At 26.9% G+C, this 25425-nt stretch overlaps 2 protein-coding genes across 2 annotated transcripts; both read right to left on the reverse strand.

Moving 5' to 3' along the window:
- Positions 1 to 7926: 7926 nt before the first annotated feature.
- On the reverse strand, positions 7927 to 9701 carry LOC145845947 (kelch-like protein 7). Its single transcript, XM_082952921.1, has 2 exons — positions 9635 to 9701; positions 7927 to 9323 (listed from the first exon to the last, which is right to left on the reverse strand). The coding sequence occupies exons 1-2, from the start codon at positions 9699 to 9701 to the stop codon at positions 7927 to 7929; spliced, it is 1464 nt and encodes a 487-aa protein (XP_082809047.1).
- A 5979-nt stretch (positions 9702 to 15680) lies between these two features.
- Positions 15681 to 19388, reverse strand: LOC145845946 (BAG family molecular chaperone regulator 1-like). Its single transcript, XM_082952920.1, has 2 exons — positions 19196 to 19388; positions 15681 to 16226 (listed from the first exon to the last, which is right to left on the reverse strand). The coding sequence occupies exons 1-2, from the start codon at positions 19386 to 19388 to the stop codon at positions 15862 to 15864; spliced, it is 558 nt and encodes a 185-aa protein (XP_082809046.1). The 3' UTR covers positions 15681 to 15861.
- Between the last annotated feature and the right edge of the window lie 6037 nt (positions 19389 to 25425).

Genomic DNA, 25425 nt, shown 5'->3' on the forward strand with positions numbered 1-25425 from the left:
TTAAGTTCAGTAGTGTGTTTTTCTTAAAAAAATACATGATTCACCTAACTAAACTTTGGACTTTTAATTTTTAGGTCAATTTTTACAGCTTTAAATAAAAAACATGTGTAAAATTATTTTAAACACTAAGTTAACTAATTCTCCTAAACCAATATCTTTTTGAACTATAAAACTTAAAATGATTTAATACAAATTCAAGATTGTTGCTAATAAATTACTCAAGTTCGTTTCGTTAAGTGTTGCTTTGAAAGTAGTTTTTAAAGCTAATTGATTTTTTGCTTAGCAAACTGGGAAGACGTAAAAGTTTTACAGTTTGCTAATCACGTTTTTTAAACTCGGGTAATTGAACTTAACTTGTAGCAAATTTTTACGGAAAGCATTTTGCGATATAAGAAAAAATAATGTTGTTTATTTTGCATTATGCATGGAGATTAAAATTATTAACTTTGCCACAGTAGGAATTTAATTGCCTTCACATATTGTTAATGTATCTTTTTATTATTAAAATCGTTTGTTTAAAGCAATAAGTTTAAGAAGTTAATTGAATTATTTTCTAATAAAAAAACGTTAATAGCTTTGAAAACTTAATTTTTTTTGACAATTAAAATTTTAATAACGTCGTTTTTGAACAAAGCTGTTAGCTATTAGATATTAAAAAATTATCAACACTTTTTTTTTTCCAAACTAACCCCAAACGACTTTTGAAATATTAGAAGCTAACCTTTTTATCGATATCGCTGTTAATGTTCTTTTATTGCTTGCCTTGTATATATAACAAAAACTTTTGTATTTGATTTTATTGTAAACTAATGGTTGAGCAAGCAATACTATTAGAAAACATGATTATGTTATTTAATAATCATAAAAATTGTAAAAAAATTACAAATTGTCTCTTAACAATGCTAGCAAGCAAGACATTTTTTTATAGTTTATACGAAAGAAACAATACTTGTTCTTGGGCACAGCCTAACGGAAAAAAAACCACACACGTCATCAGATGATTAAAAGACGCGAAACAATGTTTCTGACGTTCGAAGTCACTGGTAGCTATTATACATTACAGATGATGTTACAAAGAGATCAAACCGAGTTGAATTGAGATATTCAACGGACAGAGGTGCTTAGCGCCTAAAAGTGGTCAGATTGGAGAGACGGGCAGAAAATCAGCAGCTGACGGCCGCCGATGGAGTGAACAATTATTAAAATTTCTGACAGACAGTAATATCTACTTTTCACTATTGTATAAGCACTTATAAGAACCAATTTTAACTTAAAAATAATACTATCTAACAATTAATTATTATTCAAAAATTATGCATTAATGTTGGTAAGAAACATTTAAAAATATTGCAAGACCCCACCAAAAGACTTCAATTGAGGACTTTTAGGTGAGAAAATGTAACAAAATATGCATTTTGTTGTATTTTAAATGACCGCCAGGGGGCGTTAGACGATTTTTTATCAAATCACACAATAAAACTTTAACAATGTCTGTTATAATGCTCATTAGCTTCTAGCTTGCGCACTACGCGCAGCTCGATATGTTGTTCGTTATTTTTGTTTTTGGCTCAGTTAGCCATAAGATCGTGCAGAAAGCACGTTAATTTTAAGAACTTAAGACACTGATTGAATTTAAGAACTTTGTTAAGATTGTCATTTTAAAAGAACTTTATGTTTATTTGTATTACTGCATTGTAATGTGCTTAGTTAAGCCATAAGACCGTGCGAGACGCACACGAATTCATTATAAGAACTTTTATATTATTTTCGTCTTATAAGATCTTGATGCTTATTTGCATTATCGTATTATACTGTGCTTAGTTTAGCCATCGTTGTGCATGAAGCACGACATATATTAAGACTCTGTATTATTAGTAGTATTTTTAGTAAGACATACTTTGTGTTTAAGATTGTGTCATTCAGACACTTTAAGAACATTATTAAGACATTTTAATTTTTAGAATTTGGTGTTTACTTGTTGTGTTTATATTCGCAGTTTTATTTTACTGATAAATTGGCTGCTTTATCATTTCTACTTCCTAATTTTCACATTAACATCACGTTTTCAATAAACTTACTTCATTAAAGAAATTATCAATATTAAGTTTATTACATACTTATTAATTACTAAGCTAAACCTAATGAGTAAGGTAAATTCAGTAAAAACCTTAAGAGCTAAACGCGCTAAGCGTTTAGCACAAAAAAGGGGACTTCCCCCAATTAAAGGTAGTTCCTACTTTAGGCAATTGAGGACTACACATCCACATCTGGTGGCTCACCTGTGCAACTCTCCAGTGGGCATTTAATCACAAGCATTCTTAATTTGATTCAGTGTATTTTTATCATAAAAAAATAATCTTTCTAGGTTGATTAAATAAACGAACTAATTACAAGAATGAAAAAATCTGAAATACAACAAAATATAATGAAAGCTATGTAAATACAATAAGCTTAAATTAAACTTTTATATACAGAAGTTTGAATTGAAAGATGAAGGTTAACTTCTTTAGCAACTGTTTATATTGTTGATATATAAAAGTAAGTAGTTTAGTAAATAACATTTAGTCATATATATGCTAGTAAGCTACAAACAAGCCTATTCTAGCTTTTAAAGATGTGATGAAAAAAAAAATCGCCGGTCTTTTGAAGCAATCGACTTTGCTTTTGCTCGTACAAATTACCAGCTTCAGAAAATACCCTTTCAGATGGAGGTGTCGAAAGATTCTTGCAAATGTGGGTATCATTTCTTGTTTGACTTCCACCATAATAAGACTTTAGATTTCTTAGTTTGTTAAAAGTAAATTTTCTTCAACAAAAAAGAAAACTAAACTTCTGTCTCAATATCTTGATCAACTTATTCCTGTTTGTAGCTTTCGTGAGAGGCTGTACTTGTTTCTGTTTCAAACGTGTAGTAGAACGATAACAAATCATTAGGAACATCATTTATATATAAAATTAAGTTTTTTAACTTAATAAATTAAATTTTTCACACTGAGCCCACCTTGGGGGCTTTATTATTAAAAAGGTTTATTTAAAGATGCAAAACTCAAAGGACTCGAGTTTCGTGACTATTCACTCATCAGCTTCAAAACAAGTTTAAAATAAAGCACAAAACAAAATCACCAATGAAAGTTAAATTTTTTTTGCATAAATAGATTATGACGTAATTTTGAAACCATCGAAAATCATGCAAAACGGCTTGTGTTTTTTCTTTTCGACCTTTTTAATTTAATTAATCTACCAATCGACAATAAACTAGCAAAAATTTAATTTCATCTTTATCTCTTTCAATTATCTGTCCTAATATATAGTTACTCACTGAAGTTATATGAATTTTTGCAAGATTTATTGTCGATTGGTAGATTAATTTTTGCACAAGCCGTTTTGCATGATTTTTGATGGTTTCAAAATTATGTCATAATCTATTTATGCAAAAAATTTTTAACTTTCATTGGTGATTTTGTTTTGTGCTTTATTTTAAACTTGTTTTGAAGCTGATGAGTGAATAGTCACGAAACTCGAGTCCTTTGAGTTTTGCATCTTTAAATAAACCTTTATATATATATATATGTCAAAAGTACTGGTCAAAGTATTCACTTTCCCTAGTACCGTCTAATAATCTTAAATCCAATATATATATATATATATATATATATATATATTTGAAAAGTACGATTTTAAAAATACTGGTACAAATGTTTTGTAAAGCTTTAATTTTTCATAATGCTCTGATCATCAGCCAGTTCAATTCAAAATAAAAAGCACTGTACTAAACATAGATGCAAAAGTTATGCAAATAACAAAAAATAGTATGACGTATTATTGAACTGGCTGATGATTAGAGCTTTATGAAACATATGTACCAGTATTTTAAAAATCGTACTTTTCCAATAAATTATTTAAAAGTCTTTCAAGTGGGCTCTGTAGAAGGTATTCAAGTTTGAATAATAAACTTATTTTATATAAATTAGCTTTAAGATTATTAGATGGTACTAGGGAAAGTGAATACTTTGACCAGTCTCACGTTAACTATGCTTTTTTACTTTTAATTTCAACAGCCTTTCAACCTCCTGTTTGAGATTAGGATGTAAAAAGTAAAGTCGATACCGTGGATCTACAACTGTTGTGACTTACAACAAGCTGTTATCTTGAAAGTTTAAAGGGAGCTGTAATTTGTAGTACAAAACCTTCTTTCGAAAACTTCCTCTATGTTTTCTGCCAAGGTAGCTAAGGTTGTAGAACCACTTTGAAATGGTGGACTATTCGCTTGAAAATAAAAAACAAAAGTACAAATCACACTTGACAGCATTGCGTTGTTTCTACTACACTTCTGCTTTACTATGTAAAAAAGTACAAGCAGTTCAATAATGTGGCTGAAAAGTTGCCATTCTCAGCTGTAACAATACAATTGGAATCAAATTTATTGTAAACCACGTAGTACTAGACACTTTTGTTTTAACTTTACTTGTATTTTCAAAGCCAAACTTTTTAGGCTGAAATCACATTTAAAATTATCTAGTTAATGTTCTAGGACCAAGTGCTATTTTTGTCGTTCAATAACCTATAATACGTTTTTTCTTTAAACTTTTGCTTATAAAAAACTAATTCTGAAACTGTCGAAAAAGCAATCTTAATTGATTTGTTTTAATTTTAAAAGGCGCTATAGATCAATAAAGATTTCTATAAAAAAAATAATAATTAAGCAAAAACATAATAATCTAGTACGTATAAAACCAAAAGAAGCTGATCGCAGAAAGCTAAGTCTTTCCAACAAACTGGATATCAGCTAGGATCTGGCTGAGCCCGAACATTTTTTTTATTCGGATCCGGTAGATCACTATTAAATATAAAAAGTTTTTTATGAATAAAAAAACAGATTAATTTACTTGATATAAAAAAAACTAATAACTTTGTCACTGAAACATTTTCAATCGAATTTTTTAAACTAGTTAATGTTACTTTTTCTAGCTTAAAATTAAACTGTGTACAAAAACTATTTTTAAACATGAAAAAGAAATTTTTTAAGAGTTAAAAAAAACTTAATCAAATAGTTTTTGAACCAATATACAAGTATAGATCCGAAACAACTGATATACAATATACATAAAAAAATGTTTTTAAAGTATAAAAAATTTAGTATAACTTTGATAAATGTCAAACTTGAACCTTTTGTAATAATTAGTAACAGTAATAAATGGGATTAACTATCATTTCTAACCCGCGATCATTTCTAACCCGACCTTTTTTAACCTGATCATTTCTAACCCGATAACTTCTAACTCGTTCATATCTAACTTGATCATTTTAAACCTGGTTTTTTCTATTCCGATTATATCTGACCCGACAATTTCTAATCCGAAATTTTCTAACTCTATCTTTCTAACCCGATCATTTCTAACCCGATCATATCTAACCCGATCATTTATTACCCGATCACTTCAACCAGGTCATATCTAACCCGGTAAGTAAAAATTTGTTTACTTTAGATTTTTTCAATAAGAATTTAATTTTATTACTAACAATAATAATTTCATTACTTCAATAATATTATCAGTACAATACTCTAATTGTATTGTTATTGTGGAACACGTTCAAAATCCACCCAGTCAATTTCGAGAACCGCTCACCTATCGAGGGTAAGGGTTAGAGGTAACAATGATAGTTGAAGTAAATAAAAAATATATTTTAAAAACAAAAAAAGTTTTTGAAATAAATTAATAAATAAAGAAATTTTCTTTTTTTTAAATCGGGTGGATTTTGAACGCGGGTGGATTTTGATAGTATATAGTTATTGTATAGTGTAGTACTATATTAAATAATTTTTATATCAATGTTTTATTGTAATATTTTTATTAATCTACGTCCTTTAACCAAAATTCTAGGGCGTTAAAAATATAATAAACTAATATCATTTTTTTCTTAGTATATTATCTCTTTTTAGTTAACACTTTCTCTTTTTTCTTGTTAAATCTTTTGATTATTTTATAAATCGTTTTCAAAATAATTCAAATTTAAAGATATGGCAGGTGGAATAACACATCATGATATCAAACTCACTCGCTTGACCTTCAGAAAACGTTTATCGTTGTAAAAGGGAAGGTAAAAAAAAATATTAAATTTTCTTTATTTTGACTACTACTCATCAATTTTATACGATATAACAACAATTTACAACTTTATCTAAAATTGAAATTGAAGACTAAACAAATTTTTAGCTCTTTTGTTAAGTTTCAGGTTTTGACTTTACATTTTAGAAAATACAAAATATCAACTTAGATTTAGAAGTTATAATTTTTTTTTAAATGTTAATAAAGACCACAGGTGAAAACCTTAAATCTGCTTTTGGTGAAGCTAATAAAATATCAAATAAAATTACTGACTAAGGGAGGTTTTTAAAAAAAAATGCTATCAAAAACTGTGAATTCTGACTAATTTATAAAATACAGATTTAAATTGTAAAAAAGTAATGAAAAAGGCTAGCTTAGACTTATTTGGATAAAATTATATACGGAAATTTTTGGTATGTTTGTTATTTACAGATTCGCAAAACTATATGTTTAAATATATTTATTTTATGGCCTGTTTTTTTTTTTTGTATGTAGTACATTTTTAGTTTATTTACCTTTTAGGTAGTATAGTGCTTATTCACTTATCCGGACTTAACTTATCCGGACTTAACTTATCCGGACAGTTTTGGTCAGAAGAAAACTCAAATATTTTTCAATATTAAACACTGACATTTTTGTAGGATACAAATATTAAAGCTTTCATGCTGTAAGAAAAATTTCAGTAATTTTATAAATTCTACAACTTTGCTCATTATTAAGACGTAATATTACCACTAAAGATTACATTCTATCTTTTTTCAGAACTAGTTTAGTTATCCAAAATTTTATTTAGTTATTAAATGATTTTTTAAGTTATTATCGGTCTTAGCCAGAGGACACGCCAGAAAAAGTTTCACAATTTATTAAATTCTTCAATTTTTCTGCTTAAAAACGTTAAAAAACTATATAACAAACGTCTATTCTTTCTTACTTGAGTAAGACTTCCAATAAAAACTAGTTTGTTAGGAGTGATATGTTTCAGTTAAATTGACTTAAAATTTAGTCAAAAATTTTCGTTTATCTTTGTGTCAGTTTTTTTTCTTTGTTAAAAAACTTTTTTTAATAATTTAGAGAGATAAGTTGATATAATTTTTTGTTTTTAAAGATAATTTTAATTCATATTTTCTCTTAAACAAAAGCTATTCTTTCTTTAAAATTAATAGTTAGGGCAGTTGGAATTACAAATGATGAATTTTACTTGCTTGACCCCCAAAAAACGTATATCGTTGCAAAGGGTTAGTAAGTCTGATGTTTTCTACCTTAGAAAAAAAAAAACATTAACCTAAAACTTACCTTTTATTATTTATCATTTTATAAAATGTTTATTCACAATTACTATGTATTTGTTTTGACCATAACACTATTATGCATTGCATTATATACAGCTATTGTATTATAATATAAAAAAAAATATTTTTTGTACTTATCCGGAATTTTAGTTATCCGGACACTTTACAAAAAAATCTTGCCCAACGTGTCCGGATAAGTAAATTTGTAAACTGTATGTAAATTTAATCAAATCTATAAAGTCTCCACAAACGCTTATTTTCATTTTCAGTTTTTAATTATTATTGAAGGTCTCATAAGTTATGTTAGTTAAACACTGTTTTATAAATAAGTTCGTAAAATAATTTATTGTAAAAATAAATAAATATATTCAAAACTGAATGTAATGACATTTTTTCTCCAAATTATTCAATTTGCTTTTTATTTTATTTTCTCATGAAATCATTCGAACAAATTATAACAAATTTTTTTTTTAGAATTTTGAGTAGCAAGAAGCCTATTACAAAACTTTGAAGTTTGTTCGTTAAAGCATTTAGAACCAGGGAACTGTAACGGTACAAAAATACCTCAGTTTTTTCGTAACGTCGCTTTCTACCTCAGATCCTTCGCATTTATCAACGTCAAAACAAACCGGATTTATGAACGCCATAAGGCAGAACACTTTGCTGCCGACCGAAACACAACTCATTGACATATTGATGCCGGGCGAAAACTTGAACGTCGCAAACTTTTTACAAACGTCATCGTAAACCTCACATCCCGCTCTGTGGTAGCCGAAGACGTACAATTTGTTCCTGGCTGCGATCAAGCTGTGATACTGCTTGCCGCTCATCATGCTGCACATTGCCGACCACTCATCGCCGACCGCGTCGTACGCCTCGACACTTTTCATGCTGACCCAGTCAGTATTCGCCCCTCCAGCAACTACAATGTTTCCTTTAAAAACCGCGCATGCCGCACGCGACCTAGCCTCCCTCATTCCGGTCACTTCCGCCCAGCTGCAGTCTCTCGCGTCGAATTTCAGGCAGGAGCCGATCGCGCGGTGGTCCACTTCGCCTCCAAACACGAATATGTGGTCGACAAAGGCGCAAACGCAAACTTCCCGGCGCTCGTCGGGTATTCTTCCCGCCAGCTGCCACTTGTTCGCGGCCGGCGAATATTTTTCAACCGCTTGCGTATCGCCAGAGTAGTCTTGCCCGTTGTCAAACACGTAAACGTGACCTTTAAAAAACACCGCTTTGCCCATTCTTCGAGCCGTTTTCATCGGAGGCAGCCTTTTAAAAAGTTTAATATTTTTTGCGCTGACTTGGTATGCGCTGAAGAGGGGTGTATTGCCTCCTCTTCTCATGACTCCGCCCAGCACAAGTATGTTGAACTTGTCTTGCGTGCAAAGTCTGCTCGCACAAAACGCCCTTCTCGAGTTGTCTCCAGCATGCAACGCGTCTTTGATGATTTTAACGCAGTCCTTGTGGCCGACAATCGGCGAAGTGCTCTTCAAAATGTGCTCCAGCGCGTGCTTCGAAAGCAACGGCAGCCGAACTTTCAGCAAAAGGTCTTTTGCGAACTCGCCTCCCCTTTCAAAATCTCTTCTCCTAAACCAAGCGTCTGCCGCGTTGAACACTTCGAGTTCCGAGGTAACGTGCAGCTCGGAGCTCGCCAGTATTTTAGCGACGACGAAAAAGTCTAAATCCGTAAATGGCCCGGCCTTGGCGAGCATGGTGAAGCACCGCTGCACAAACTCGAAAGCGTGGCTGGCAACACTTTGCAGCCCGAAAAGTGCGGCCAGCTGGTAAAATTGCAAGACGTTTTTGGTGTTTATTTGCTCCTTGATGCGCTCACTTTCATCGCTTTCCGTCAAAACAAGTTTGTTTGATTTTAGGTATTTCAGGAGTTTGATTTCAGGAGTTGTGTTCTTAGCGTTCGTAGTACCTAAAAATAATTTTTTTAAGTTGACTGTTCACGAATTGTACTTGTGTTAAAACATACTTTATTTATTTATAAAATGATTCTGAAAGTACATTTTGGTTTTTTCTACCAACTTAAGCCTGTGAAAGCTCGAATTTTTATACATAAACATTGTATACCTGTAAGTGCGCCACTATTTAAAGTTTTTGAAGTTCTTCTCTCAAACTTACTTGGGTTACTAACTTTACATCTATTTAAAAATTCATAACCCTTAACGGAAAGTTTTATTCTTTCGGTAAGTTTTTGACTTTTATCATTAGCACTTTTCTCTAAACCAGTATTTCTTTGAAGAGCTATTTTCTTAGAAGCGGTTTGGTAATTTAAAATTGAGTTTGTTTTCATTTTTGTCTTTGTTTTAAAATTACACTGCAATTTATAACTGTTTACTTTGTAATACTGTTCTAACTACACAAGGCCTTGTTAATTTATCTTAAATGTTTTTGTTGGTGTTTTTAAAAATAAATGAATTAGATACATTATTTTCAAACTAATGAAAGTTTGAAACTTATCAAAAAACTTTCATTACTTTTAGTAAAACATAGCAGTGCCGTCTCTAAGCTTTTTTAAGCGGAGTAGCACGGACCTTAATTTTTTGTAAAAGAACACTTAGCAATTTTTAATAAGGTATTTTGTAAAGTTATGTAAGTCTTTACTGCATTTAAACCATAAATTTCTTCAACAAAAACATAATTAAGGTTATTAATATACTGTTAATAATATCTATTTAAACACAAATATTTATTAAGTAAAGTTTCATTTAAGAAGATGAGTTAAAACTATAGTTTTTAAGTTATTTTAAATTCCACAAGTCTTAAGTTAACTAAAAGCTGATCACAAAATTTTAACTACTATAATTTATATACATTGCTTTAATTTTCACTCTTTATAAAATTAATCAATAGATATCATTAGTTTCTAAAAATAAAGTTTAAAGTAATTTAAAATTTTAATTTATTCAAGTAAATTAATATTTTAATTTAATAAAAGTTGAAATAACACAACGACAAAGTTTATTGTTTTAAATGTATAAGTGTTAAAGTATTATCAAAAAATAAGCAACTTTGATTTTAATAAGTCACCAACTTAAAAAAAAACGATGAAAAAAGCTGGAAAGACATAAGCTGTTATTAATAAACTATAAGATGCATAACATATAAACTTTCAAAACAGTATAATTTTTTTTTAAATCTTACGGGTAACTAATTATATACAATCAAACTTAAAAATGTGATATGATAAGAAAACAAAAGTTTACTGTAAGTATGTTTATTTTCTTCAACTAAACTAGCGTACTTTAACAATATTGACATGGCATTTAAAGTTATGAAATTTTTGTTTTCTAGTTCAGAAGAGTGTGTAGTTTGTTTAAATAAATTATTATTTAAAATAAAATCTATATGTAAATTAGCTCAGGGTTTTCTTTATCGTAGGTTATCATTATACATAAACGTAATATTAGACTGAGCCTCTAGTTGGAAATATTATAAATGGGCTCAAACACAAAATGGTGAACAGTAATAACAAGAGTATTGATGTTCAGTTGAGTTTGTTTTGTACGACAAAGGTTTTCTTTGCTGAGCAGCTCATCAGGTACAAATAAATAAACAATGAGCTAAAGTATTTTATTTAAAAGGATAAATTTATAATTGGTATTGAATAGTGATAATAAAATACATTAAGTACTTTTAAGTATTATAAATAATTAGTAGTAAAGTAAAACGTATGTGCTACAGCAAAGTGTTTTACAACGTAATTATATTAAAATTACAACGTATTAAATTGAATTAAGCGAATACAACAAAACAAACAAAAAATTTAAAACCTAAATACAATTTAAACTACAAAAACTATATCATAATAATTAAGTTGTATAGAAGACGATTAGAAGTGGGGGCATAAGGCAGGGTCAAATTTGGACAATTTAAATTCGGACAATTCAAATAGTGACAACTAAAATTGTAAAAAAATTAAAGGCCACAACTTAAAAATTATTACATATTTGAGTAAAATGAAAATATATATGTTGGTCTTATTAGTATCTACAAGCCATTATTTCTTTTTTTTTTAGTATTAAATATTTCTTAAGATATTAAAAACATAATTATACTTTAAAACTTGTTTTAGACATATCAAAAAAGTATATAATATTCTACCAAAACAAAAAAACGACTTGTAGATATTAAAAAGACCAACAAACATGTTTTTTTTTCAAATATATATTACTTTTTAAATTGTGATCCTTCATTTTTTTTTAAATTTGAATATTCGGAATTTGAATTGTTAAAGTACCCATACGGCAGCTATCTCTGTTTTTTAACTTAATGATTTACCTCTGTTGAATTTAGCAATGACCACCCTTTTCAATTTGAATATTGTGCACGTTTCTGGTTTTTGAAGGAGATTGCATAGTTTTTTGTACCTGATGGACCATGAAGTATTACAGCAATCTGAGTTGTTTTTCTTTATATATGCAGACGACGTTGTATGGGTAGATTTGTTAAATATGGAGCTACATTTATGATGCTGGTGTCTTGTCTTGAAAGATACGAATATATAGTTTGTTTTGATGGTAGATTGTAGCTTTTTATATTTCTTTTTAGCAGGTATTTTATACGTGACATTATTCTCACTGGTGGTATAACCAAGGATATTAATAAATTTTTAACGATTTTAACTAAAGTTTTAAAAGATTAAACACATTTTAGCATGGGCTCTATAGCAAAACAAACTGTAAATGAAATAACACTAAAAAATCATTAAATAGAAAAATAATTTTTTTTTATAAAGTTGAACGAATAAAACTAATAAAAAATTATACCAAGTAAGACAAACTAAAGTAAGGCGCGTTAGATGTTTCAGTGTCAAGGGAATTCAGGGCATAACTTAATACTTTCTCACAAACGGTGTGACGAAAAACAAGCATACAACGTTTTTTGATACCTTTTTGAGTACCACAACCGCCATTTACCTGTGTTGCTCTTTGTAGTTTCAAATTTCAAATGTTTTCTGTGTAATTCCAACTGTTTAGTTCGTTCTTTATAGCGCCTGCGGCTAATATGCAAAACTATTATTTTAGCTTTGTTCCACGCCATGGCACTTTTAATTATTTAATTTCTTGACTAACATAGACTGTGATAACACCCGTTTTTCACTGTCACTACCATCAAAAGTTTTTGAAATCTTTTTATCCAAGTGATAAAACATTCATAAGGCTAAACCAGGCTAGTTTTACTTTATTTTTACTTGACAGCCAACTTTTTAGAAGTTGTTATTAACGTAAAAATTGCTTAAATTGTAAGTTTCAGAGTTTCTTCTATCAATTTTAGTAAAGTTTAAAATGAAAAAAAAACTATTTGTATTAAGTTTAACACGTTTAAAAGCAGATATAAATGGTTATTTTAGTTAACATTTTTAAAAATCTTAACTTTCTTCAACTTTTTGAAGTTTTCCTTTTTTGTTATAGGGTCATGTGAATTGGAGTATTTATTTTTATTGTCATTTTCTGGTTTGTCATCTGAATTATCTAGAACAAAGTTAGTTATATATGATGAGCATGAAGACATAAAATTTTGTTTCAGTATTTTGATGATATCTAATTCTTTTGTTTTGTACAGAACTTTATCTATAAATCCATATGCCGCAGTAATATTAGTTGACAAACTAAGGTTTTAAGTCTTTATTCACGTCATCTTTTTTTATATAGCTCAGAAATGGTAATATCAAACTTTTTTTTACTGTTCAAAGAAAAATTTAACTAAAAGCAGGGTTGCCAAAAGTTATTTAATTTTTTTTTGATTGAATTGTCAAACTCAAGGTTTTTGGCTACCCTGTAAAATGACTGGTGGTAGCTAGATTTTCCATCTTAGACTAACATACTTTTTGTACAGTTGATGATTTATGTATTCAACTGTTGACGGCTATATGTGACTTCTTTACCATAACAATTAACTTTACCAGGAGCGTGTCTAGGTATTTTAAAACGGAGTAGCACTTTTATTTGTTAGTAAAGTGTTTTCTATAATTATATTTAATACAATAATATATAAAATTATGTAATTGTCTGCCGTTACAGCCCTATATAAATGATGGGTTACTTTCATTAAGAAGCTAAAATGGTCAATAGTATAACTATAGACCATAATTAAATTAAAACCCGAATAAAACTATTAGTTCTGTTGATATTTAAGGTTATTTTATATAAACTAGAAACAGAAAACGAGTGGTTCCATTCTTTTATAACCACAAACAAAACATTAGTGTAAGGAAATTATACTTTATAAATTAATTTGATGAAGATAAAATCTTAAAAAGTTTATTAAACCTGAAAGAAAGATATTTTGAGAACTGTTATAATATAATAAAAATTGACTACTTTAACTTTAAATCATAGAACACTTAGAAGCAACAAAAATTCTTTAAGTAGAAACTTTTCATTAAACTATGAATACAGTTTTGAACTCAAGCACTTGAACTACATACTTAAGCTATAACTGTCTGCTGGAAAGTTTTGACTGGAACCCTTACTCAAATTCTGATGAGTGTACATTGCGCACGAAATGTTGCATCAGACTAACTTTAAGAACACTGAATAATGTTAAGTAGATTAATTTCATCTTCAACAACGAACAGTAGATAAAAATAATTATAGTTTCTTTTTACTAAAGATATAAATTCTATTTAATTGAGGATCATACTACGTTAAAACTCGATAAATAACTTTTAAAATTGTTTTAATCTTGTTGTGTGGTAAAATTCATTTAGCTGGAAACAATTTTATGTTATCTATTGCATTTATTCATAGTTGAAACGTTCAAAAAAATGTATGTTAAGTAAACTAGTGTTAAACAAAACCATGTCAAGCCAGTGACATAAAATACATTTAAACTTGCGCCTATTTATATTAATAGTTTATAGAGTTCAATATAAGTTGCTTCTAAATTACATAAGCATTTGTTTTTATGTTGTAGTCCTGACTTTAACTAAACTTAACATTTTTCCTTCTTATTCTTTAAAACTTATATCACTTTCAACTTTTTCGTATTCTTATAGATTGTAAATTGTTAAATCTCCTAGTTTTCAAGACTTGCTCGTATAGGGGAACGGTCAAATATGCACGAAGTGTTTTTTTTTTGAACTAGAGTAAGAAAAAAATAAAACTATAATAACAAAAGAAATAAAATAAATACATAAATTACCGACCAAGGGTAAGGGTAACAGTGATAATACAAAAATTCTATTATAGAAAATAAATATTAATAAAAAAAATATGAAAAAAGAACGAAAAAAACAATAATAAAAATATACTAGCCAAGGGTAATGGTTTATAGTTATATTTAAAAAAAATACTAAATTAATATTATTATTGTTTACTGAACGACAAAAAAAGACGCTCAAAATATTTGGTCCGAGGACCTGGTGCACGAAGAACCTTTCGGTTATCGAGTCGCACGCCTCTTGGATACCTTTTAACGTCTTGTCCAGGACAAGGCGTTATAAGAAGAAGTTGATAAAAAAGTAAGAAGCAGAAAAAAAATAAAAATAAATCACTTCGTTCAAAAGTGTCCCTTTATACATATGAACACCTACCCCTCGTATAGTGTTTTACCTTTTTATATTTGAAGTTTTGTTCTTTTCAATTTTTTTTTTATTTTAGACAACGATGGAAGCGTATGCTATAATTTTTTATTATTTCCTTTTAATAGCTTATATTTTTTAAAACAATAGAGAAATTTACGCTCAAAAACATGGTCAAACTTCTCTTTTAGTACAAATTTAATAAAACTGACATGCAAAAGAATACGACAAAATCTATAAAATCTTCTTCTGGGTTTTTTTTCAATGAACTTTCAATGAATTTATTATTGATAAGTACAGCTTTACCAAAATGGAGGATAAACACTATTTCCATATTGCTGGTTATGTTTTTATAACAAAAATGATGGCCTAGATAAAAAATCTTTAGTGATATTGGGGTAAAATTCTTTTAATTCAAACCTTAAAAACCAATCTTAGAAAATAATTTCTTAATTAAAGAAAAAAAAATCTCGAAGCGGATCTCTTAAAAAAAATTATTAGAAACACTAACAAAACTAGTTTGTATATTTACAAACATATAACTATAACATTCTCTTATGAATAATACAAACTAATGTTACACAAATATTTTCGTTTATTTGATAAACGTTTTCAAACATAAAACTGGTTATTAAAAAAGATACTAATTTAAAATTGCTTACAAGAGCAAAAATTGGATGTTTAATTAAAACAACATTAAATTTTAATAATTCATAAATCTTTTAATCTAAAAAATTACGTCTAAACTTTAACATAAATGTTAAATAGCAAAATCTAATAATAAATATACCCTTAGGGTGGGCTCCATGTGAAAGATTTAATTTATTTTGTTAATCAACTTATTTCTATATATATATAATCGTATAAACTTACTTTAAATAAAGAAAAATTGACTAAAAAAATAGAACTTAGTAAAGAGACATGAGAGTTACTCATCAACGGGAATTTTTTCTAACTCACGGTCACATCTATCCAGACATTTGTTTATCTTGACCACGAGTGATTTTCTTCGTATTCTTGCGGCTTGAAAGTTTGCATCAACTTCTATTGAATCCACTGATTCTAAGTGCTTCATTAAATTTTCTGATGCGTTTAAAAATTTCTTTTTAATTGAATCAAAAATTTTTGAGGAGCTTTCGCCGTTGAAGCCTTTTAAAACGCTATCTAATTGAGGTAATAAGTCGTCAATTTTCAAAATAATGACTTCTACCTTCTTGTCGATTTCACCTATTCTGCTGAACACTTTCTGCTCATCAATGTTGTTTTCTCGGTTTATAACCATCAACTTAGAACCTTTAAAATAAGTTATGTATTGTGTCTTATACTAACGAACGTAACTTAATCATTAAAAATTGCATAGTAATAAAAAATATTAAAAATCTATTTAAGTAGTTTTTTCTAACATATTTTGTAATAGTTTTTGTTTAGTGTCTTAACAGGCAAAAGTTTTTAAGATGTTAGAACCACTGCTTTATGATACTGATATTTTCATAATAAATTTACAGAATTAAAACTAAGCAAAAGAAAACAAAAAAAACTAAAATTAAAACGCTATTAAATAACAAAAAGAACCAGTAACCTTGCCTAATTATAATTAAATAAATTATTTAATTCTTTTAATAGCTTTATATATGTCTATAAAACATATTTAATATATATATACATATATATATATGTTTTATAGACAAATATATTGAATTTATAGACTTTATATTTTTTTATGTATATTAGTGTTGCCTTTTTTTCTAGCAAAAAGCCAGCCTCAGTTTGTGCATAAGTTGTATAAAAAGTAATGTTAGTCATAACTAAACATATTTACTATAAATAAAGCTTGATTAATTAATTTGTTTATTAACAGAAGTACATAAAATTTACAACAAAAATCAACTACAAGTTTAAGGAATAAACTAATTTCTAAGCAATAATAGCTGGCCTGAAACTTTTTAAATAAATTAAACTTTCTTTAGTTTTTTTTTTCAATCTTCATTCAGACGAACCTCAGTTTTACAAATTACTTGCAAAAATTTCAAACTAGCTTAAGGTTTTCTAAAATAAAAAACTAGCTTTAGTTATCTTGAGTGTATGTTAACCCTGGTATATGTACCTCGAATATCTAATATTATAAGTATCATACATTTAGTTTGAAACAATATAGTTAAAACATTAAATCAACAATTTTAAACCTTATTTTCCTGAAAAATATAACTAAACAAGGCTAAATATATGTAATAATAACGGTTACATAACAATTCAAATTCAGACAATTCAAATTCCGACAACTCAAATTCTTAAAAAAATAATTAGAAGACTATATCTCAAAAAATAATTGAAATTTGAGAAAAATGAAAAATGCTTATGTAGACCTTATTAATATCTTCAAGCCACTTTTTATTTTTTCCAAAATCTTAAATACTTTTTAAGATATTTTAAAACTACTAAAAATAACTATGTTTTTTACTTTATTTAAACCATATACCAAAAAGTATTCAATGTTTTGCAAAAAGAAAAAAATTGCTTGAAGATATTAATAGGACTTACATATGTATTTTTTATATTTGACAAATATACAATACTTTTTTAGTTGTGGCCCTTTCAATTTTTTTTTTTAAATTTGAATTGTCGGAATTTGAATTGTCCGAATTTGAATAGTCGTGCACCCAATAATAACTCAGGGAATAAACTAAGTATTTTATATAATAGCTTTTCATTAAAAGACAAAATTTAAATAAACAAAACATTTTTTAATTAAGTAAGTTGAGCAAAACAACCATATTGTTTTTATTTTTAGAATTATCTAAAATAGTTTTGAAAAAAACACAAGCTTTAAAAAATTTCTATAAGTAGAAATCATACAATCATGTACAGAACTTCAGGACTAAATTCAAACTTTAAATGTGGAATTTATGTACTCCAGACTTTAGTTTTAACATTTACAAGCAATGTTTACTGAACTAATAAAATTTGAAAAAGCAAAAACATTAAGCCAAGCAATGCTAATAACAATTTATTTTTGTTTTTGTATTTTTGATGAAGTTTAAATATGAAGTTGCTTAAGTGAAAAAAGAAATTAGTTTAATAAAAAAGTGGGTTCTACTAATTATCAAAGTACTTCTATATGTCTGTAAAATAAAGTAATTTGATTTAAAATGTCCATTTAAGATAGCAAGATAATTTTAACTAAATACAGGGTCACCACTCTTTAATTTAATTAAACTGTTTTAAGTGACCAAAAACCATCCTGAGTGATTAAAAAGTGCCCTGAGTGACCTTAAACTACTGAGTCATCCTGAGTTTTTTTTCAAATCCTTTAAAAAATTTTGCCTCTGGTGCAAACTACTTACACCTAATGTTTATTTTTCTTTCCAATAATTAAAAAGAAAGGTTCTATGCTTTTGCATTAAATGTTCACTAAACTTACTGTTTTGGAAGATTCATTAAATTTTTAAATGGATTTGGATAAAAAAACAAAACTTGTGGATAATTTTTTGTAACCAATATAAGGGCATAGGGGAGGACCAACATTTATTATACAAAAACTATCATTAGCTCTTATTTCAAAGCTTAGCCTTAGAGTACATACTATAAGACAATTTTTTTTTAATAAAAAAAAATCAATTAATATTTGAGATTTCACTTTTTTTGTGAAAAAATTTCAATACAACCATATGGAATCAAAAATTTTCAAGGGCGATTTTTTGGAATTTTGAAAAGTTTACTAAAAATCTATCTCCTCATTCATTTTATTGAAATGTACTTTTTAATATTAAAAACAACTTGTAGGTAGCGAATTTAAAAAAAAAAGTCATTTAAAAAACTTATAACCAAAATTAAAAAAATTAAAAAAAATTAAAAAAAATTTCTTTGTTTACTTTTTATAAAATTTTCTTTTTTCACAAAATTTTTAAATTTTGTTTCTCTAAAGTTGTTTAAAGTTTATTAAAGATTACTCTGAAAAACTTTAATTACAATGCTCAAAAACTAAAGAAGGAGATAGATTTTTAGTGAAATAGTCAATTTTTGCCCTTTTAGCTTGCTTCTCCCATAAAGAACCTATTGTAGGCTCCAACTTTGATCGCTATACTTGTATAGGTCTTATATCTCAAAAGTTACTTTGAATTTTAAAAGGCGGTAAAGGTAACAAGTAGCTTATCTAATTATGTAAATAGTAAGACTACTTTTGAAAAAAATACTTTACCAGTGTTTGATTAAGTGATTAAACATTTTTCAAATTAATAAATTTTATTTTTATAAAAAATACTAACCGCTTTTAATTTTAAGCTCAGTAAGAGTCTTATCTGGATGTTTTGAAATTGTAACACCCTTAAATATTATTTTCTGCATACCAAGCTCTGCATTTATTTCAGTAGCAATTTTTTGTTGAAGATCAAAGACTGTAGCTTCTTCATCAATTAACATTTTTATTTTTTTTGCTTTCAAAATTAATAATAACTCCATATTTTTCAAAATAAAAAATACTGTTTTTCCAATATTTAACACTAAAATATTTGCAAATTATTAATAAAAGTATTGTATAATTAAATTATCAACATTGTAGTAGCTTTAATTATAAACAATTAAACAACTTTATTACTGTACAAACCATTTGATTGTTATTAAACAAACAACATACAGTCACCAAATAATTTATATAAGTAAATTTATTCAGTTATGTTTTCTTTTTATATAAGAATATAAAACTAAGATAAATAAAAACTCCATAACTACTTGTACTCAACACCAAGTCTGTGATAGTAGGTTTACAGTAAATGAAGAATCAACTTAAATATATTTTTTAAGGTCCAAAGATAAAAATACTATAATAAGGATATTTATGTTTTTCTATTAATTCTAACTTTTTTTTCTTTATACAATTTTGCTTATTTTTCTTTAGTTAATTAAAAGATTTCAGAATTTATACTATTAACAAATTTACTAGGTATATAAAGCCTTAAAAACTTTTAGTGTATATTTAAAATTTAAACTTTTCAAGAGTCTGAAAACAATACACAATCTAAAGATACTGTTGACCAGAATTTTTATTCTTAATCCATCTGATAAAAAAATAACTCAGGTATGAAAATTTATATTAAAACAAACAGTTATGAAGTAATTAAAGTTGAAAATTATTTATTTCTGGCAACCTTGCTATTGATTTAGTTATTTTTAATTATTATATATTTTGTAGTAGATTTAGCTATTGGTAAAAATCATTATTACAACTGTATTTATTATGAAATATTTTTTATTGAACAACTAAAAAATAATCTGTAAGAAATTTGACTAATAATGTGTGCAAAAGACTGAATAAAAAAACATAATAAATCAATCTAAAAAAAAACTAAAATACCAAAATAAAAACAGAATGACTTTAAAAAAGTTGTAATTTTTAAGTAAATATTTTAAAACAGCTTAAGATTTTTAAAAATATCAAAACTAGGTTGAGTTTTGCAGAAAAAAAAGAATTCAAGCAAACCTGAGGTTTTCAAAAAGTTTAAAACAAAAAGTTAAAGAAGTTTTCTTAAGTAGCCTGAATTTGTGGCAACCCTGTTTAAATGTTCAATTTCTTCTTTATTTTGTAGTTTTAACATAATTAAATGTTTTAAAATAAAACGCAATAAACATTTGAAGAGTTTAAATTTATCTACATTTTGTATGATATAATCATGTGTTGTCTCTGGTATATATAAAAAATGTAAATAAAGTATGAATGAATTACAATGATCAGAAGTATCAAGTTAAAAGAATTTAGCCTTTAATAATCATGTTAGAAAGTATTTTAAGATATTTCAATACTGTATTAACTTTAAAAATTAAGAAAATATATATTTTACGCAAATTAAGCTAAATTAGTTTTAAAGTTTGGTAGAGTTCTAAATCAACTGTTATGTACCTTAAACTAAATAGCATAACTACCATAAATGAAGTTTTTTTTAAACCTGGTAACTTTTTTAGTAGAACAAGTAAAAAAATAAAAGTTTTAGAATTACTGAATTCTAAGAAGCTTCATTTTATGGTTAAAAAACATAGTCATAATGGGCATTAATTGATGCATTTTTGATAATCTAAAAACAAAATCAACTCTTACACAATTTCTTATTTTTTAAACGTATTTGTTTCTTTTCTGTTTCAAGAATTTCAAAAAGTTATGTACAGGGGTTCTGCCACTAGTTTTACAAAAAAAAATTCAGATTGTATAGTACAGGTTTTATTGTCCCTTTTTAGTAGACAATTAAATTCAAGGCCAAAAATTCATCAGCATAAATCTAATGAAAAGATACTGTAAATAGTGCGAATATAAATTGCTTTTGTATTAAGTTATATTCTGAGTAATATATAATTTTTGTGTAAAATTGTTCTTTCTTACCTAATCAAAACAAAATTATTTGAAATTCAGAGTTTTTTTGCCTAAACTTCAGGTAAAATTAGCCAGCGGTATTTAAGTTCAAAACCAATCAGTTTTTGCTATTTTCCAGTTCAAAAGTCAATCAAAACTCTTCTTAGCTTTTGACAAAAATTGGCTTAAAAATTGTACAAAACTACTTGAAAAATTATGAATATATATATTGTAGTTAATAATCTTTTAAACATGATACAGTGTATATCAAAAATATGAATGGTGTAATAAAATTAAATAGCTTTCATTAAAAATGTGAATAGGATTTAGAATAATGCTTAAAAACATAATAAAATTATATACCTATAAACAGAATTTTTGGTAAGTTATTTTAGACCTATTTTATGCTTTAATAAAAATGCAAAAAAAAACTAGGTTAGGTTTTCTATAGGTATTTTAAGTCATATGACACTCAATACACTCTAAACGTTTTAGAAAAAACTATTTAACTCATTCAAAAATAAATATGACAAAAAAAAAATTATAATTCAAAATATTTTTTATCTTAAACTCTGTCCCATATCAAAAAAAAATGATTAAGATATTTAAAGTGAAATTTGGTATTTTTGTGTAGATAATCAAGTCTTAATTTTAAGGTAAAATTTGCAAAAACTGGCTGTAATTAATTTTAACTAACTACTAAAATTCCAGGAGCAGAAAAATAACTTTGAAGACAAAAAATACAGTTCTATCTTACTACTGATAAAAGTAGGTTAGAATTTTTTGTCACCAAAAAGCAAATAACAGCTTGCCTTTTCACTATGTAGTAAAGCATTTTGCTTAAGCTGAGACTAACTTCAAAAAATAAGTTTGATTTTATATTGAGTCTAAAATTCCCTCAAAATGAAACTAAGTAGAGAAGCTTTATCAGAGTCAATTAAGCAGTTTTTACTACTAAAAGCAAAATGGTACCACTTTAGTTTAAGTTTATTAGTTTTTATTGATAAAATTTGTACTTTTTTAAAACTAAGTACATTTAGAAAATCATTTGTAAACAACTTCATGTTAAAATACAAAAATTATTGTAAGAAAAATTCAAAAATACAACTTTGTATTGTCAAAGATCAATTTTGAAACTTGTTTTGTTTAAATTAAACTTCAATTTAGTATTAGGCCTTTTTTTTCACTTATTGATTTTTTTTAATTGTTTACTTTTTGTAACTTATGCTTACTCTTTGAATTTTCTAAAATTGTTTTTTATCCTAGTTCGTAAACCACGGTTTCCTAAACCAGACTTAAGTATAGTGTTTAAAGTACCCGTCCCCGGCAGTATGATTTAAATTAATTATCAAGAAAATGCTGTAAAAAAATATTGTGTCGAGCGATCTCAAAAGTATCAAGTTTTTCTCTTTTCTTTCTTTTGTTTTTCTGACATTACATTTACTACTGACATTACAATGCTTAAAGCGTGTGTGTTCAGTGTAGAAACAAAACGGCTATAACTAAGGCGTTTTAATTTATACCAGTTCTGGTTCTTAGTTCTGTGCAGCAGAATCTTCAAAATGCTAATAATTTTTATGCCGGTTGAAAACTGAACCTTACAAACTTTTATTTGGTTTAATTTGAAATTTTACTTTCGAGAAAAAAAAGACAAAGCCTTTTAACATGCTTAGAACGCATGCTTAGAACATATGGTATTTAAAAAGCAATAGAATTAAATCTATATTAACTGTGGAATCACAAACGCAAAAAATATGCGGTATAGCATATACAAAAAAATGTAAGTCTAAGTTGTAAAGTGTAGTTTGTTGAAATGCGAACAGCTGCAAAGTTGTTCTTCTTTCAACGTTTTCTAACTCCATTTTTTCGTGCATGTGCTCCATACCAGACTCCATCTAAAAAGTTTATAAAATAAAAAAAAACTAGATAACAAAATTAAACCCAATTCAACTTAAAGAAAAAAAGAAATTTTGTTGGTATTTGTCAACTTTATTTTAACTGTTATTTTAAACGTTTATACAAGTTTAATATGTCTGCTTAAAACAGAATATTCTAACTATTCTAGTCAAATATGATAGTATAAAGTTAGATAAGGTTGTTTAATCTCAAATCAATTGAAAAGTAAACAATATTTTTCAAAGAAGAAATGAATTTTATAAAAGCTCAGATGACGACAAAAACTAATAAAACTTGTTAAGAAAACTCGAAAATAAAAGTAGAGCTTTTAATCCTGAACAGAGAACATTTGAGTTAGTGTTAGACTTTACAGAACAAAGAGCTTTAAAAAGTAACAACAGAAAAAAATGCACAATTAACTAAAATTGGTAACTTAACGAAGAAGAAACTATCAGAAAATTTTCTCAGAACTGAAAATTATGTAATGGAATTATTATTGAAAATATGATGAGTTATTGTAATTTAAATGTAGCAATTAAAAGTTTTAGAAGTTAAACTTTTTTTTTCCAAATACTTTCGAAAACAGTTCTCAACTTAAATAGAAGTAAATCTTAAGTCTTTATAACTTTTTAAAAATTATAAAATTTTAACAAAAATATTCTTTTTTGTTAAACTGAAGAAAATTGTTGAAATATATATGTGTTGTTGAAAAAGACTTGTTTTATGTATAAAAAATATTCTTATTCATTTTCATAGTTGCCTTTTTTTTTTTGCTTTCATATTTGTTTAAGTGCTTATTTGCAAGATTTTAGAATTGGCAGCTGTCTTTGGCACCTTTGTTTATCACTTATTTATGTAAGTTTTGGTTAGCTAAATGTAATGTAGTTTTTTCATGATACTTATTTTTGTATACAGCACACACTTTAATTACTTAAAATTAAGGTGGCTGCTGTTAAATTGTGTCACATTACTGCAACTCTTCTTCCCAGTAAACTTTTAGATTGATATTTTTTGCATATTTCATATAGATACAACTTTTTATACTTTTAAACAGCTCGTCAGTAAAGCAACGATGAAATTTAAACTTTTGTCACTATATTTCATTAGTTTCGTTTGTAAGTTTTAAGAAAATGTGAACTTACTCTGTAATAATATTTATTGATATATATAATAAACAAGACAATGTAATTGACAAAAATGTATAAATGTAGACAAGTTTTAAACATAATAAAGAAACAGTATTTACAACAATATGTTAATTGGTAGTGAGTTTATAAATCAAGCCAATATTGTATAAGTATTTTAGTAAAACTATTAGTTTGATATTTTTTTTTATTAGTTTTTTTTTTTATGACTCGAAATTCATTGTTTAAATAGATTTAAACGCTCAACTACAATCACAGTGATGGATTGACTAAAAGTAAAACTTTATCGTAACTTATGAAGACTTAATTCTTTTAAACTACTGATTACTTTTAGAGCTGGGTATTAACCTGTTTCAAGTTTTGGCGCTTCAGTTTGCTTTCTGCAAATTGTTGATAATGGAAATAAAAAAGTTATTTGTGATTTTGGAAGTCTTTTCTGTTATTTTTTACGAATTTTCCCACTATATTTTTCAATTAGGTTTTTCAAATATATTTTGATAGTTAATACAATTAGAAAATTGAATTTTAAGCAAGTTAGTGATGTATTTTCAAAAGTTACTATATTTAAATACTTGGTCTAATAATAATTATGAGCTAACAAAAAAAATCTGTCATAAAAATATGACAGTTGTTTCTTTTTATGAAATTTAAATTAAATAGATGGTGCTTTAATAAGGTAAATAAATATATATTTTTTAAGTTTGTGAAAGTCCATGAATAGTTGCCTTTTAATAAACAAAATCAGACTGGATACAGCACTCTAACACAAACTATTCATAGAGAAAAGTTTTAAATTTATCAGATATGTAGTAAAATGTACATTGTACAGTATGTATATTTTATTGATCAAGGTAAAAAAACATCATAACTCTTTCTCCCCTCTGCAAGGATAAATGTTTTCTGAAGGTCAAGCAAGTGAGTTTGAGCTCATCATGTGTTATTTGACCTGAAATATCATTGCAGAGAGGAGAGTGTGTTCTCTGATGTTTCTCTCTACCTTAAAAAAAAATTAGTGGCAATGTTTTGATATTTTATAACCAGTTTTGATGAAGACCTTGATTTTTGTTAATTTTGGAAAGTTTTTTTTTTTTAATTTTAAAAATTATGAATGACTAAA

Source organism: Thalia democratica, unplaced genomic scaffold (assembly GCF_965202585.1).
Source record: "Thalia democratica unplaced genomic scaffold, ktThaDemo2.hap1.1 HAP1_SCAFFOLD_213, whole genome shotgun sequence".
In the NCBI taxonomy this organism is placed as follows: Eukaryota; Metazoa; Chordata; class Thaliacea; order Salpida; family Salpidae; genus Thalia; species Thalia democratica.

Excerpts from the sequence above, each read along its gene's own strand:
- LOC145845947 (XM_082952921.1), bottom strand. The coding sequence starts at position 9,701 with ATGAAAACAAACTCAATTTTAAATTACCAAACCGCTTCTAAGAAAATA. Across the intron at positions 9,324-9,634 it reads AGCTCTTCAAAGAAATACTG|GTACTACGAACGCTAAGAAC; the intron begins GTTTAGAGAAAA and ends AATTATTTTTAG.
- LOC145845946 (XM_082952920.1), bottom strand. The coding sequence starts at position 19,388 with ATGGAGTTATTATTAATTTTGAAAGCAAAAAAAATAAAAATGTTAATT. Across the intron at positions 16,227-19,195 it reads TGAGCTTAAAATTAAAAGCG|GTTCTAAGTTGATGGTTATA; the intron begins GTTAGTATTTTT and ends CTTATTTTAAAG.